This window comes from Moschus berezovskii, chromosome 23 (genome assembly GCF_049115385.1).
Source record: "Moschus berezovskii isolate FMDL1 chromosome 23, NW_MosBer_1.0, whole genome shotgun sequence".
Classification (NCBI taxonomy): domain Eukaryota; kingdom Metazoa; phylum Chordata; class Mammalia; order Artiodactyla; family Moschidae; genus Moschus; species Moschus berezovskii.
Genome location: NC_142482.1, coordinates 41,589,067 through 41,602,673, shown reverse-complemented (window position 1 = coordinate 41,602,673; position 13,607 = coordinate 41,589,067). Strand labels below are relative to the sequence as shown.

Genomic DNA, 13,607 nt, shown 5'->3' with positions numbered 1-13,607 from the left:
TCCCGAGCTGGACTGTAAGCTTCTTAGGCCAAGAACCATCTCCTTCCTATGCTTTCGCTTACTGCTGGCGCCTATTATAGTATGAACAGCTGCTAACCAACATTACATTGCATACAGCTGAAAGAGCCCTGTAACAGTTTCATTTTTAAATGTCACACATTAAGCCTGGAAACTGTCATTTTAACTTGAGCAGCGGTGGTCTCTGGCTTTGCAGCCCTCCGTGGCCACGTTGTAGGGATCCCAGGACAGGTCTGGGTCACGCATGCGTGGTGCGCATCGTGTCCCTGGCTGTGAAAACTTGGGCAGAACGCTTTGCTCTTTGCTTGTTTCCGGGTTGTAAATTGAACGAACAAAACCACACTCATCAATGTGCCTTAATCCTTCTCCTTTCCCTTCCTCTCTTTGCGGGTCAAGACTGAGCGATTGTGCTGATGGCAATGCTGCGGACACATTCGGGTTGAGCGATGTGTCTGCCTGGTAAATATATTCAAGTTGATGGAGTTCGGGACGGAGTGGCGGATGCCGTCCAGAGAGGTAGGCTGGCAGGGAGGACGCGAGTACTCGGGTCAGTGAATAGGAACGGAGAAGTGGTGGTCGGAGGGGTAGCACGCCTGGGAATGTCCCCCCCGCCGCCCCGAACAGGACAGGGCCTAGGAACTCAAACCCGCGGAGCTGGCGTTCAGATCCTCTTTTTAAGAGGAGGAGAGTTTTGAATCAAAACGCCACAGACATAGGTGTCCCCATGTGCAGACCTCGCGGGGGGCTCGGCCACACTATAAACGGCTCGGACCTTTCCTCCGAAGCCGCCGGAAGCGGGGGCGCACGGCCGGGCAGGGTTCGCGGACGCACTTCCGCTAGCGGCAGGTCTGGGGTTCCGAGGGGTCGGATCGGTAAGTGAGGCCGCCTCCCTTGGGCCGGGATAAGAGTGGCGGGAAGGCAGCCGGACGCCGCGGCGGGACCCCCAAGGTCGGTCGGGCGCGGGTCGGGGGAGTCACTTCCTTGCTCTGCCGGCGCTGGAAGTGCCGGCGGAGACTCCACAGGAGCCCGCCCCGCTGCCGGCCGGCGCTCCAGAAAGTTTCTAAGACTTGGACTCCTGGGTCAGTGATGTTAACCCGAGGAGTTCTATGAGGGCCCTCCGTTTGTCCAACTCGGCCGCCTACTCCCGGAAGCCTTTTATGGTCAGCCAGGCCCTTGTGGCTTAAAGGATACACAGACAGTCAACACTTCCCGAGGCTGGGGCACCGTAATGTGCCAGTGCGGTAAATGGGAAAGGGGTTTGTACTCTGGCTGGTTAACTTACTATATTGTCTTATTCGCTCGAAGATTTAAACTAGTAGAAGACAGCACGTGTAAGTGGGCTCCATATCCTTTATCTTGAGTTATTCCTGAAACTGTCTTTCTCCTACGGCTGGGAAAGTGGAGGTGTTTACCAAAGCTGCCCAGTGAGTAAAAGATGCTAGGTGCAGAGAAGGCACTAGAGGGCCTCCTTGCGTGGTCCTCTATTCTGTGTCCGGAAACCTAGAAATGTACCTGAGCTTGAGGCGTCATGCCTGGAGCCAGCGGCTCGGTGACCAAGTAACAGTGGTAACTGCAGCACTCTAAACTGAGGTCTTACTAAGTGCCAGGCACTGAATTTAATTTATTCTAAAAAAGACGTTATATAATAAGGTCTGCTGTTTAGTTAATCGCATTGTAACATTTCTCTGGTTTTGGAATTGTGCTGTGGTTATGTAAGATGTTAATATTAGGGGAAGCTGAGTGAAGGTTTATAGGGACGTTGTGTACCATTTTTGAAAAACTTTTAGTAAGTTTAACATTATTTCAAAATAAAACAGTGTTCAAAAGCCTCTATTTTTACAGAGGGGAAAACAAGTTTGGAGATGTTAGTGAAAGTTGCTCAGTCGTGTCTGACTCTTTGCGACTGCAAGGACTGTATAGTCCATGGAATTCTCTAGGCCAGAATACTGGAGTGGGTAGCCTTTTCCTTCTCCAGGGGATTTTCCCAACCCAGGGATCAAACCCAGGTCTCCCGCATTGCAGGCAGATTCTTTACCAGCTGAGCCACAAGGGAAGCCCTTAGAGATGTTAAGGTACCACATATAGGAAAACATGACAGGATTCAAGCCAAGGTCTTTTGTAATCCAAAACCTATGCTCTTAACCTCTGCCCACCATGCCAATCAGTCGTTAGTCCACATTTCCCTAAACCCATAGGCCCTGCTTAAGTCTCCTATTACATGGAAAACTGAAAGCATCTACACCCACACAGGCTGCTACCTACACTAACATAATTTTATTATTCAACCGTCTTCCCTAAGTGTTCCCTTCACTGTTCTATTTCTTTACCAACATAACTTTAATTTGCCCTAAAAGATAAAAGTTGCTGATAATTATGTGTTTTAACAACGTGCCCCTCAGTCCATTTATGTGAACATCAAACACTTCAACTTTCAATAGATAGGATTTAGACTTTTCAAAACCTTCAACTGAAAATCTTCACCTATACTACTGTATCACTGTCTTTGCCCAGTCCTTATCCTGCCTTGAAAGATCTACCGTAAGCCCCCCAAACCTCGTAAATATTCTGACTTTGACTTATCCACTGGGAGGTACTAGCAAGACTGTCAAAGTGCTCTCCATCTCTCATAAGAATAAACTTAGCTTGCCCATATCAACTAATTGTTTTGCTGTTATTTGGAGGAATAAGGCATCCAACAATATTCCCAGTATTGTCAAAAATGCTGTCTCTTGACAAACATTCCTTCTCCTATTTAGAAAAAGGTATGGATTGCCTTAAACTTTTATTTTTTACGTTTTCTTTATTGAATTCTCTTTAATTTGGGGTTGAGCTTCCTTTTTCTTCTGGAACAGAAAGATTAAACTTAGTGTGTGAGCTCAAATGTTGAATCAGCCTTCCTATCTTTTTAACTGTGGTTTCTATAACCCTAGGAGTGTGCCCCAAAGGATAATACTTGTAGCAGCAATCCTCCTCTTGGCCCATTGGAGCAAAAATGGCCACTGTTTTCCTTCTAGAGGATCCTGAAGAGTCAATAAGGGCTCTTTGAAGTAACTAATAAAAAAGGGCATGCTGGGAATAAGAGTTCTGGCCCAAAAGAGAGCAGCCAAAACAACCAGGAGTTATTCCACCACTGCTTCCCATAGTTCTGCTACCTAGAGACTCCTTGGTCCTTTGAGTTCTTGTGCCAGCTCTGGGTATCCTACTGTGAGCGGTTAAGGCCTGAGATACCCACCAAGGAGCAGACCTTAGACTTGGTGGTGCTGGCACAGCTCAACCATACTGCCTGAGGAACTGAAGGACTGGATACAGAAGCAATCCAGAGAGTGGGGAGGAGGCAGTGGCTATGCTCTAAGATCTGGAGAGGAAGTTAGATTAATCAGGTCAGCAGATAGGAAAGGGCCCTATGCTCAGTGGGGACAGAGATGGGAAGTGGGCATCCAGGCTGGTCCTTTGTGGGATCTCTGGGGATCATTTACTCTGTGGGCCCTTCAGTTGCCTAAATGAGCTTGCTTATCCTCAGGTTTCAACCCACGCCTGGACACAGGAAGTGCTTTCTGAGATATCGGTACCTCTGGATCCAGCTAAGAAAGCAGCATATCTCCAGCCTCACACCATGGAAATTCAGCTTAAGGACCCTCAACACCAACAGGATTGTGGTTAGTGTTGACACATAGGTCATATAGCTCCCCGAAGACCTTAGAGTCGTTCATTATTCAGCAGATGTTTATTAAATACCTGTTATATTCCAGGCACTGTGCAAGGCACTGGGTGTAATAAACAAAGTAGACATGATCTGTTTTCATGGAGCTTACAACAATCTGATGACCGAGGCATTAAACAAATAACCACACAAATAAATATGCTGTGATAGATTGTATATGGGGAGAGAGGTATGTCAGAGGTCTTTTTAAGAAAATAACACGGTAACTAATTCTAAAAGTAGAATAGGAATCAACCAAGTGAATAGTAGAGGTGGAAAGCGTTGTAGGCCAGAACAGCATGTACAAAACCAAGTGGGAAGGAAATTAGTGGGTTTGAAAGATGGCCAGTGTGACTGTCTCCAAGCTGTCTTTTCCTCCATTTAGCGTCTTTTGTCACAGAAAGCAAACCACTTTTCCCTGCATTATTTCTGCATGGTTATAAATTCTGCCCTTTACTCTGAGCCCTAAAAATGTGATTACTGCAGGGAGAACATGGCTTGAATGGGATAATCTCTCACTTTTTTGGGGGGGAAGTGGCCACATCTCTCACCCTGAAAGAGTAGGGGTTATTGGGACTCTACTCAGAGGAACTTCTGTAGGAAAGACAGGCAAAGGAATTATGGGATCATGCTTTCCTTGGATAAGGTCAGATGGGAGGCTAGGGTCTGCTAAAGAACCTTCTCTGTGTTAGTGCTGTTTTCTTGAGAATCTCAGTCTCAAATGACCCACAGAGTGTAGTTTCAGGTTTGACAGATCCCCAGTGTTCTTTGTAAGAAGAGTAATAATGTATCTGGGAGCTAAAGCAATGTCGGTCTCTTTTATCCTGTGTGTCTAAAGTCTAATCTCCTTGTTTTGCATGTTTGGACATGTGATACTTCTCTTTGATCTCTCATGTTTTAATATTCCTAAAGGTCTTCCCGTTATTCCTCAGAACACTGCACAAAGTTGTTTCATGGTTCCATCTTGATACCTGCCACTGCTGGCTTCCTGTCTTGTTTTGTTACTCCCACAGTTTCTGTTCTTTCATCCCTTTCTACCCAACTTGTGACCTCCCTGATGAACCCACTCTTATCTGAGATCTTCTGTTGTTTACAGTGATTATTCATTGGATCCCTCGTCATCCTCCCTGATTTTTCTCCACTCTTTTCTTGAATCACTCCCTCCCTGTCCAGTGGCTGCTAATCTTCTCTTCCTTTGCCATCTCCCAATTTCCTCTTCAAATGTTGTAAAATCATTTTGTTAGTATATTGAAGCTGTGTATGTCTAATAAATGTTTTATTTCCTATATATTTCAGTGACATTTGAATACTGTGTTTTTTACTTCAGATGATGTGATAAGAATAAAGAAAGAAGAACCGGATATAAAGCAGGAACTTACTGTAGATATGGAGTCCCAAGAAAAGTTATCAGACCAAATCAATGGAGAGGCTTTTGAATGTGGAGAAACCCAAGAACATAAGGGATGGATGGAAAGATACCAGAGAAACACTTCAAATGAGAGGAGATATAAGTGTGATGAATGTGGGAAAAGATTTACTCTAAAGTCAAGCCTCATTAGACATAAAAGAATCCACCCTGGAGCGAGTTCCTATTCGTGTAATGTGTGTGGCAAAACTTTCATTCAGAGCTCACAGCTTACTGACCACCAGAGAATACATAGCCAGTTGAAACCACATCAGTGTGATGAGTGTGAGAAAGGCTTTTATTACAGGGCACATCTTGTTCAGCATCAAAGGATCCACTCTGGAGAAAAACCTTTCCAATGTAATGAGTGTGGGAAAGCTTTTCATTACAGCGCAGGCCTTATTCGCCACCAGAGGACCCACACAGAAGAGAAACCATACCAGTGCAATGACTGTGGGAAAGCTTTTCATTACAACTCGGGCCTTATTCGACACCAGAGGACCCACACAGGAGAGAAACCATACCAGTGCAACGACTGTGGGAAAGCTTTCTGTCTGAGCTCACATCTGATACAACATCAGAGAGTTCATACTGGAGAGAAGCCATACCAGTGTAGGGAGTGTGGGAAAAGCTTCAGCCAGAGCTCAGGCCTCTTCCATCACCAGAGAAGCCACAGTGGGGAGAAACCATATGAATGTGATGAGTGTGGAAAGGCTTTCAGTCACAGTTCAGCTCTTGTTGGACACCAGAGAATGCACAGTGGAGAGAGGCCCTATGAGTGTGATGTGTGTGGGAAAGCTTTCGGCTACAGCTCGCATCTTCTGGGACACCGAAGAATCCACACTGGAGAGAAGCCATATGAATGCCATGTGTGTGGAAAAGCTTTCCGGCAGAGCTCACACCTCATTGTACATCAGCAAATCCACACTGAAGAGAAGCCCTGGTAATGTCCAGAGTTATGTAGAATTTTCCATCTATGCTCATTCCTGTGGAACATCAGAAAAGCACAGCTAGATGAAGGGAACTCTGTGATCACTATTGCAATTTCAGCAGTCACTCGGAAATACTTATGGAAGCTAAGATAGACAAGCACCTGACGGTTTACCAAACAAGACACTGATGTTCTGCCACTAAGCACATCATGTGATGAACTAGGACATTGGAAGGGTTCATTTCATTATTCTGAAACTTTTCTTCTATGAAGCAAGTGACTCCAGCAATCTAAATGTTTTGTTAGACATATAACAAGATTTTAGAGATAACTGTTTCTTTTCTCCTTCCCTTTCCATTCCCCTTTTTTTGGAGTTGGCTAAAGTATGAATTTAAAATTAACATCTGATCTACACTTAAAAAAAAACTGAGTTTTTGGTTAGTTTGATAAAATATATTAGCCTATGAGTTACATACACTAAAAATACTGTATACTACAAAAGCCATTTTGTAATATTGGAATGAACTATGACTTGCATGGGTAGGATCGGTTAGGGGTGATGGGGCAAGATTTATCTTGCAATTTCCCAGTAACCTTTCACATCTTAAACCAGAGAGAGCAAACAGGCCATTGGGTTCTATTTTGCCTGTGCATGTGTTTTTCTCACAAAGTATGATTATCTCTTGGTAATATAAAATTATTGCCACTACTTAAAAGAGATTTTACATAAAATCTGACTTTCCAGATTCTCTTACAAAAATGCATGATGTGGCAACACCAGACACCACATTCCCATGTGGGAACAATTGACTAGAGCTGACTATTGTCTAGTGAGACATGGTCCCCACTGCCACACAGCTTCCTACTGTCTTATATACCTCCCTTCATTAATTTTGCCTGTGTGACCCCTACCACTGCCTTAAGGGTTTCTCAAGGAGGCTTCAGGGCTCTAGGTCCCTTACGACCAAAACAGCTTCACTTTAATTAGTTTTATATATTGGCCTCCCAAATAAGATTTCTCTAAAGATTTTCTGCTAACAACAGTTTGAAGATTTAGATTAAATAATAAATTTTAAAATGTAACTTTTGAGCACCTGAAGGTAGAGGAAAGCCACTTTAAAATTTTCTTTAGATAGAATTTATAGGTAATCTATTGAAAGTCAATAATAGCTTTTAAAGAAAAGCTATGACAAACCTAGACAGCATATTAAAAAGCAGAGACATTACTTTGCTGACAAAGGTCCATCTAGTCAAAGCTGTGGTTTTTCCAGTAGTAATGTATGGATGTGAGAGTTGGACCATAAGGAAGGCTGAGTGCCGAAGAATTGATGATGCTTTTGAACTGTGGTGTTGGAGAAGACTTGTAATAGTCCGTTGGACTGCAAGGAGATCGAACCAGTCAATCCTAAAGGAAATCACCCATGAATATTCATTGGAAGGACTGATACTGAAGCTCTAATACTTTGGCCACCTGATGCAAGGAGCTGACTCATTAGAACAGACCCTGTTGCTGGGAAAGATTGAAGGCAGGAGGAGAAGGGGATGACAGAGTATGAGATGATTGGATGGCATCACCAACTCAATGGACATGAGTTTGAGCAAGCTCCAGAAGATGGTGAGAGACAGGGAGGCCTTGTGTGTTGCAGCCCATGGGGTCGCAGAGTCAGGCACAACTGAGCAACTGAACAGCAAAAACAACAAACTAAATTCTTAGAGACCAGTTAATCAGGTGAGATGAAAAACATAAAAACATATGAAGAGAATCAACATTTAAGTGAAAAATTGAAAAAATGCAGGTCCCAAAGTAGAGATCATTTGGAGACGAGAACCGTTGAAATGTGAAGCATTCAGTAATAGAGGCAGTTGTGGGAAAGCAGTGGGTTCAGGTCTGAAACAGTGGGTTAAGTGCAGGTGGGGAGGGGTGAAAAGAAAAAGCAGTTAAGGAAAAGATAGGCATAAACTGAGAGAAGGAAAGCAGCGAAGTTAGGGGAAAGGGGGTAAGGTCAGAGACATTAGAAAAACAAATTTCAAACAGGAAATAGAAGCAATGCAAACATAATAAGTGAACAAGCAAGCTGTAAAGAAACATGAAGGGGAGATTGAGGATTTGCAGAGTCTGGAATACTTGCTTTGATCATGGATCTCCCAGTGACTTCAGAGTAATAATCAATCCTTTATTTCCATGCCATGTAGGCCAAATCCCTCATATGAAAGAACCAAACCTGTATTCACTAATGTCTTTACGAACCACCCGGGATCCTGGCCCTGTGTGGGTCTCTGAGATTTGAGACACATTCTCTACCACACTCGAAGCCCCAACTTGTTGAACTCTGCTCAGCCTGGACTTTACCTTAGCAAAACCAGCAAAGCAGAAGAATTTTCTTGAAGAGCAATAATATATTCTTGGCCTCTCCGGGATGCATTGTTGTTCAGTCACTAAGTCGTATCCAACTCTTTGGGACCCCATGGACTGTAGCCTGCCAGGCTCCTCTTGTCTGTGGGGTTTTTCCAGGCAGTAATTCTGGAGTGGATTGCCATTTCTTTCTCCAGGGGATCTTCCCAGTTCAGGGATCAAACCTGCATCGCCTGCATTGGCAGGCTGGTTCTTTAGCTCTGAGCCACCAGGGGAGCCCCTCTCCCTCACCTCACCAACCACAAATGGTTATCTTGGCTCTATTTTCAGACAATATCCAGGATCTTGCCACTTAACACTCCTACTGCCTCCAGGATTGCCTATTCCATTAAAAAGGAAAAAGCATGTTGAGAGATAGTAATACCCATTGTGAATTAAATAATATCTGCAAAAGGATAAGCCCTAACGATAGTAGCTACCATTTGTTGAACGCCAGTGTCCCAGACACTATACCAAGCACCTTATGTATCTCATGTAAACTTTCCATCTCTTCTATAAGCATTATTATATCTCAAACAGTGTCTACATATAATGTTTAAATGAACAGTTACGTTACAGTTAAGCAGCCTACTAAAATGTTTATAGAATAAGATCACACAACTATTTTAAACATTAAAAATAGCAAAAATTGGAAGTAAATGACAACAAAATGTCAACAGTAACTGCATATAGGTGATGAAAATAGATTCCTTTTCTTCCTATTTCTTTTATATTCCAAATGGAAAAGTTAGAATTCATCTATACATGTAAACTTTTTAAAAATTAAAATGCTACAGAATATATGAGCCTTCCTGGAGATGATTCTTTAATAGTTTTGTGTTTGGGTTTTTTTTGTTTTCAGTTATTTAGTATTGACATAGATTTATCAATTTCTTGAATGAATTTTGGAACTAATGGTTTTTCATTAAGATTTTTTAAAATTTCGGTAGCATATTTATTTCCTCACCTGGTATTATTTGATGAGGAAATACTGATATTATCTGATGAGGAAACTGATAATTTTTATCTCAGTTTGATTTACCATGGGTTTGTTGTTTTTAAGGGCTTGTTTACAAAGATTTCAGTCTTAGATTTATTTATTAACATGACTTTTTCTATTTTCTAATTCATTTACTTCTCCTTTTATCTTGATTTCTTCTCTAACTTTTACCTTGGGGGTTTCTTCCTCATTCTTTTTCTGATTTCTTGAGTTGAATTCTTAGTTCATTTTGTTTCTGTCTGTTTAAATAGCAAGTAAGTGTATATATCTACCAAGTACTGATTTTTTTTTAAGTTGTCAACTGTTGTTTTTTTCTGGGTTTTTATTTTGCTTTGTTTTGTTTGTTAGTCTTTCTGGGAGATATAACTAGAGAGAGAAGAGGGAAAGCTCTCCTTGTCATACACGAACTGTCTGCTTATGTCTTGGTAAAGAGGTCAGAGAGGCTTTATCCCAGTAGAGGAAGGACACACCTAAGCCAACAGCAGAGACAGGATTTTAACAGGATCTCCGTGACAATGGTTGGAAGCCTTATTTTGTTTGGTGTTCAACCACTCAACCACAGCCAGTGCTCCAAGGGACTGGTGAGTTGATTCTCTGAAGCTGACGAGTGACTGAAGCCAGGGGTATCTGAAGAATACTCAGAGCTACTCAGGAACTTCATGGCCTGTAGTGAGGTTTGTGTTTGAAAACCTGGTAATAGAATTTGATAGAACAAACATTAAAAAAGGAAGGAGGGACATGCTAATAGTCCATCATGCACTGAAGGGGAAACAGAAGTACTTAAGCGTTTTCTAGATTTTCTGTTTGCTCAATTGGCTATGCGAGACATATTATGCAGAGCAGGGGTTATCCTTTGTCTAAGTTTTATAAAGCTTACTTGATAATTCATTTCTACACCCTTTCTAAATGTTCCACGTAGGTTTACTTGATACTTATATTTACCCTTCAGAAGCACAGGGAAGCTGGACCTGATTTTCATCTTAAAGGAGTTACGTTGTTTTACAGGATAACTTGTTAGGCAAAGAATTTCAGAGAAAAGAGATATTGCAAACAGGAAAATTACTTGTAAGTTGTGAAAAATAAGGTTTAAAAAAATTATCTTTTTCTGTTTACACCAGCATTAGACTTTTATTAAAAAATTAAACAAATATAGTGTATAAAAAAAAAAGCGCGGGTTCTCTGTAAGTTTATCCCAAATGATAATCATTGAGAACACATTTAAGATGATTATTTCACAAAAATGATCATATCATATACTGTTGGTTTGTTTACTCATATGCCTTTGGCATCTTGTAGTTTTTACTTTCGGAGAAGGCAATGGCAAGCCACTCCAGTACTCTTGCCTAGAAAATCCCATGGATGGAGCAGCCTGGTAGGCTGCAGTCCGTGGGGTCGCTAAGGGTCGGACACGACTGAGCGACTTCACTTTCACTTTTCACTTTCACACATTGGAGAAAGAAATGGCGACCAACTCCAGTGTTCTTGCTTGGAGAATCCCAGGGACGGGGGAGCCTGGAGGGAGTCGGACACAACTGAAGTGACTTAGCAGCAGCAGCAGTTTTTACTTTTAAAAATGATTGGGCATGTAGAAATTTAAATTCCCAAATGTTAGATGTTTGGGTTTTCCTATATAAAAAATATTTGTGTACATGTTCAAACATTTGTAAAGCTATTTTATATGGATAATTCAAAGCTAAGTTGCTGGATCAGGAGGTATGGACATACTAATTTTAACAGCTCTTGCCTTCCAAAAATATACAACTAATAGTGCCTCTATTCCCACATACTTTTCAATATTGAATATTATCAATCTTTGTCTTTCATAATCTTAAGGATTTTAAAAATCTCATTGTTTTAATGTAAATTCTTTAAGTATCAATTTTGAACATGTTTTAACAGTCATTGTTATCTGTCAAAAACTATTCTAAAAATGCTGACTTATGTCCTTTGCCAATTTTTCTGTTGGCTTGTTCATGTTCTTTTCTTTTTCAGAGATCTTTGCTTATTAGGAAAACCAGCCTTGTGTCTTTGAGATGGGTGGCATATTATATATGTGTGTGCATGTACGCACACACACACTGAGCTTATATTTAAGGTTTGTTTTTATTTCCCATTCAAAAATTCTAAATTTTTACATCACCAGTTCCATTTATCTTTCTCTTCGTGACTTTTCAGTTATGTCTTTAGGGTTTTTATGCCACACTTAGAAAGGCCTTCCCCACTCCAAGGTAGCTATAGTTTCACACTTAAAAGTTCATCTTTAACACAGCAGGCAGAGAAAACTTTTTAATGCCTAAGTCTGATCATGCTACTCTGCTCAGAAAATTCTGAATGGCTTCTCCTTTTGGAGTACAAAGTAATACTCTTGCACTCACCCACGACAATCAAATTTCTCTCTCTGTACTCCCAACACCCGTTTGCTCCTTCAGCTCCAGACACAGAAATCTCCTTCCTGCTCTTAGATTATTTCAAACACAGTTCACTCTCAGCCTTTGCATTTTCTATCCCTCTCCCATTGGAAGGACTGATGCTAAAGCTGAAACTCCAATACTGTGGCCACCTCATGCGACGAGTTGACTCACTGGAAAAGACTCTGATGCTAGGAAATGTTGGGGGCGGGAGGAGAAGGGGACGACAGAGAATGAGATGGCTGGATGGCATCAACGACTCTGTGGACATGAGTTTGAGTGAACTCTGGGAGTTGGTGATGGACAGGGAGGCCTGGCGTGCTGTGATTCATGGGGTTGCGGAGAGTCAGACACAACTGAGCGACTGAACTGAACTAAACTGAACTGAACCCTCTGCCAGAAACACCTTTGCCCCTGATGGCTCATCTTCCTGAGTCTTTGCTCAGAAGTCAGTGTACTGGTGAGGTCCTTGGTGACCACCCTATTAGAATTGTATTACTACTTCATTCTCATCCCAAACTCCATATTTTGTTTATTTTCTCCTGAGTACTAACATCTACCACCTAACACATTATATATTTTTCTTGTTTGTTTATTGCCTGCCTCACTCCCCCTCCTTTCTGCCACCCCCCCCCCCAAATTATAAGTTTCATGAAGGCAAGGGCATTGTTCTGCTTTAAACTACAGTTCCAGCTTGCAGAACATTGCCTGGCATGGTAGGTGAATAATATTTGTGAAAGAAAGAGAAGGAAGGAAGGAAACCACCTAAGCTTTCTTACCTATTATATTGGTAAAGATCAAAATATTTTGTAACATTATGTTGACAAGTATAGGTTAACATCACAAGTGGGATCCAAGATTAGTAATTTGGCAGTAACAAAATTACAAATGCTCCAAGTGGGATCCAAGATTAGTAATTTGGCAGTAACAAAATTACAAATGCTCCAACTCTGCGCTCTAGTAAATCCTTAGCTCTAGAAATATATACTATGGATATACCCTTATACACAAGAAGTTACGTGTGGAGTAATTTATTGAAAAAAGATTGAAAACAACCTACATAAGCATCAACAGGGTCATTATTAATAAATTATGGCATAGTTGAACCCTATGTGATTATTTTTCTTTAAAAGAGCAAAATGGAAGAAGTCTTTTATGTACAAATTCCAGAATCAATTAGTAGAAGAAGAAAAGAAGTTGCAGAACTGATACCGTGTGTGTGTGTGTGTATGTGTGCGCGCGCGCGCGCGCGTGTGTAATTTACAATGTATTAGTTTCAGGTGTATAGCAGTGATTCCGTTATTATATATATTCTTTTTCAGATTCGTTTCCACTATAGGTTATAATTCTTTATAAATATTGAACCCAGTGAATGCATTACATATTCATATTGTTTAATAATTGAGTCAAAAATTTTGAGAGGGAACTTTTTGTAAAAAAAAAAAAAAAGCAAAACTTCAGCGAGCGCTAAAGACCCATAAGTCGAACGTTTACAAGTGGGGTCCTCCGCGAGCTAAAACTGACTATCGAGGCGAGGCTTCCTAGAGCGGCCCGGAAGTGCCTGGCTGAAAGCAGCGGAGCATCGATTGGTCGATCAGTCTTTGTTCGGGCCGCCCCAAAGGACCTTAGCTGTCGCACTTGTTCCTCCAGGCGTGAGGTGAGTCTCTCCCGGCTCCTAAGTGGAGGAGGGGACAGGGCACAGTTGTGGTAAGCAGCAACCCCTCCCCACACCTCCCCCTTCCAGGCTGCCCCA

At 41.9% G+C, this 13,607-nt stretch overlaps 2 protein-coding genes across 5 annotated transcripts in view; both read left to right on the top strand.

Moving 5' to 3' along the window:
- Positions 1 to 298: 298 nt before the first annotated feature.
- Positions 299 to 9,247, top strand: LOC148774168 (uncharacterized). 3 transcript variants are annotated; one of them, XM_088831462.1, is made up of 3 exons: positions 299 to 534; positions 3,539 to 3,674; positions 5,046 to 9,247. In XM_088831462.1, the coding sequence occupies exons 1-3, from the start codon at positions 496 to 498 to the stop codon at positions 6,068 to 6,070; spliced, it is 1,200 nt and encodes a 399-aa protein (XP_088687588.1). In that variant the 5' UTR covers positions 299 to 495; the 3' UTR covers positions 6,071 to 9,247. The 3 variants fall into 3 exon arrangements, with proteins under 3 accessions (XP_088687588.1, XP_088687589.1, XP_088687590.1); XM_088831463.1 differs by lacking the exon at positions 299 to 534 and adding an exon at positions 845 to 890; XM_088831464.1 differs by lacking the exon at positions 299 to 534 and adding an exon at positions 847 to 966.
- Positions 9,248 to 9,368: 121 nt separating this feature from the next.
- ZSCAN16 (zinc finger and SCAN domain containing 16) overlaps positions 9,369 to 13,607 on the top strand; it is an 11,576-nt gene continuing 7,337 nt past the window's right edge. For both annotated transcript variants that reach the window (XM_088831468.1, XM_055407157.2), the window contains exon 1: positions 9,369 to 13,511. The gene's annotated coding sequence lies outside the window, so the exon portion shown is untranslated. The remainder of the gene's footprint in view (positions 13,512 to 13,607) is intronic.

What these genes read in the sequence shown, in the direction of transcription:
- LOC148774168 (XM_088831462.1), top strand. Translation starts at nt 496, where the DNA reads ATGGAGTTCGGGACGGAGTGGCGGATGCCGTCCAGAGAG. An exon ending in GGCGGATGCCGTCCAGAGAG is followed by an intron (nt 535 to 3,538) that starts GTAGGCTGGCAG and finishes GCTTATCCTCAG; the next exon opens with GTTTCAACCCACGCCTGGAC. An exon ending in TCAACACCAACAGGATTGTG is followed by an intron (nt 3,675 to 5,045) that starts GTTAGTGTTGAC and finishes TTTTTACTTCAG; the next exon opens with ATGATGTGATAAGAATAAAG.